This window comes from Neopelma chrysocephalum, unplaced genomic scaffold, assembly GCF_003984885.1.
Source record: "Neopelma chrysocephalum unplaced genomic scaffold, ASM398488v2 Primary Assembly neopelma1_363, whole genome shotgun sequence".
NCBI lineage: Eukaryota > Metazoa > Chordata > Aves > Passeriformes > Pipridae > Neopelma > Neopelma chrysocephalum.
The window spans coordinates 153,836-155,592 of NW_020898027.1; the positions used below are offsets into that span (position 1 = coordinate 153,836).

Sequence of the window (1,757 nt, forward strand, 5' to 3'; positions counted from 1 at the left end):
CCTCCCCACGTGTCCCTCATCCCTCCCCACGTGTCCCTCATCCCTCCTCACATGTCCCTCATCCCTCCCCACGTGTCCTTCACCCCTCTCCACACGTCCTTTGCCCCTCCCCACGTGTCCCCGTGCCCATGGGCAGCTGACCCCCCCTCCGCCGGTGTCCCCTCCCTCCCTCAGACATCGACGAGTGCGAGACCCCCGGGATCTGCATGAACGGCTGGTGCATCAACACCGAGGGCTCGTTCCGCTGCGAGTGCCTGGGGGGTCTGGCCATCGGCGTGGACGGCCGGGTCTGCGTGGACACCCACATGCGCAGCACCTGCTACGGGGGCATCAAAAAGGGCACCTGCGCCCGCCCCTTCCCCGGCGCCGTCACCAAGTCCGAGTGTTGCTGTGCCAACCCGGACCACGGCTTCGGAGAGCCCTGCCAGCCCTGCCCGGCCAAGAACTCGGGTGAGCTCCGGTTCTTCTTTCTCCTCCACCCTCCGGAGGGTGGTTGGGCACTGAACAGGCTCACCAGGGTGGTGGGCATGGCCCTGAGGCTGCCAGAGCTCCAGGAGGGGTTGGGTGATCCTCTGAGGGATTGTTGGGGTGTCCTGATGATCCCTGGGGGTCCCTTCCTGCTCAGGATATTCCAGGATTCTACAGAAATCCTGCTGCATTGTTGCTGTGGATGTTTCTGTGTTTGTAGGGGACAAATGAAGCCCCAACTCCTGGAATAAAGAGGGGCAGGGGGTGGAGAAGAACAAAAGCAAACCCTGGGGAACATGTCCAGAACTCTTGGACAACGCTCTGAGGGACAGGGGGGGATTGTTGGGGTGTCCTGGGCAGGGCCAGGAGTTGGATCAATGACCCTTGTGGGTCCCTTCCACCTCAGGATGTTCCATGATTCTACAGTGATTAATTAGCAATCCAGGTTAATTCAGGCTGCAACTTTGACTGGGGGAACCAAGTGAAACCTCAATTTCAACAGCCACAAAATGACACCCAAGTGCACAGGGTGTAATTGTATCCACAGTATAACCTGGAATTAGGGAAAGGTTCTTCCTCCAGAGGGTGGTTGGGCACTGACCAGGCTCCCCAGGGCAGTGGGCACAGCACCAAGGCTGCCAGAGCTCCAGGAGGGTTTGGGTGATGCTCTTGGGCACAGGGGGATGGGCCTGTGCAGGGCCAGGAGTTGGACTGGATGATCCTTGGGGGTCCCTTCCAACTCGGCACATTCTGTGATTCTGAGTGTGTAAAACCCCAGGAAGGTGCTCAGAGCCCTCCTGATGCCTTTGGCAGCTTGGCAGTGACATGGGGAAGCCACAGGCAGGGGGAAAGGGGTACCAGGCAGCCAACAAACAAAGGCTGGGTCCCCAAATCAGCACCAAATCTGGTGCTGATCTCATGGCAGGGATGTCGGACTCCAACTGGGAGTATCAGCTTTAAAATCCATGTTGTGTGAGCACAAACAGGCCCTGCTGGGAAGCCTGGAGCTGACATTCCAACAAACAAACAAACAAACAATAAATCCAGAGTTATTGGCACTGGGTGCAGTGCCCAGCCAAGCTCATGGCTCTGCTGTCCTTTCTCCACAGCGGAATTCCAGGCTCTCTGCAGCAGCGGCATCGGGATAACGGCTGATGGCAGAGGTTTGTGCAACCCAAACCCTGGACTCGTCTCCTGTCACCCTCAGGGTTTGGTCACACCCTCCTTTTGGGTTTGATCATGTCATCTCCAGGGTTTTGTGTTTGTGGGTTTGGTTGTTTCATCTCCAG

General features: G+C 57.9%; 1 protein-coding gene across 1 annotated transcript in view; it reads left to right on the forward strand.

Annotated features, from left to right (window-relative positions):
- Positions 1–1,757, forward strand: part of FBN3 (fibrillin 3) — a 125,852-nt gene that overhangs the window by 82,434 nt on the left and 41,661 nt on the right. Inside the window, exons 15-16 of the mRNA XM_027706108.1 lie at positions 175–450; positions 1,578–1,631. Of these exons, the coding sequence (XP_027561909.1) occupies positions 175–450; positions 1,578–1,631 (330 nt within the window). The remainder of the gene's footprint in view (positions 1–174; positions 451–1,577; positions 1,632–1,757) is intronic.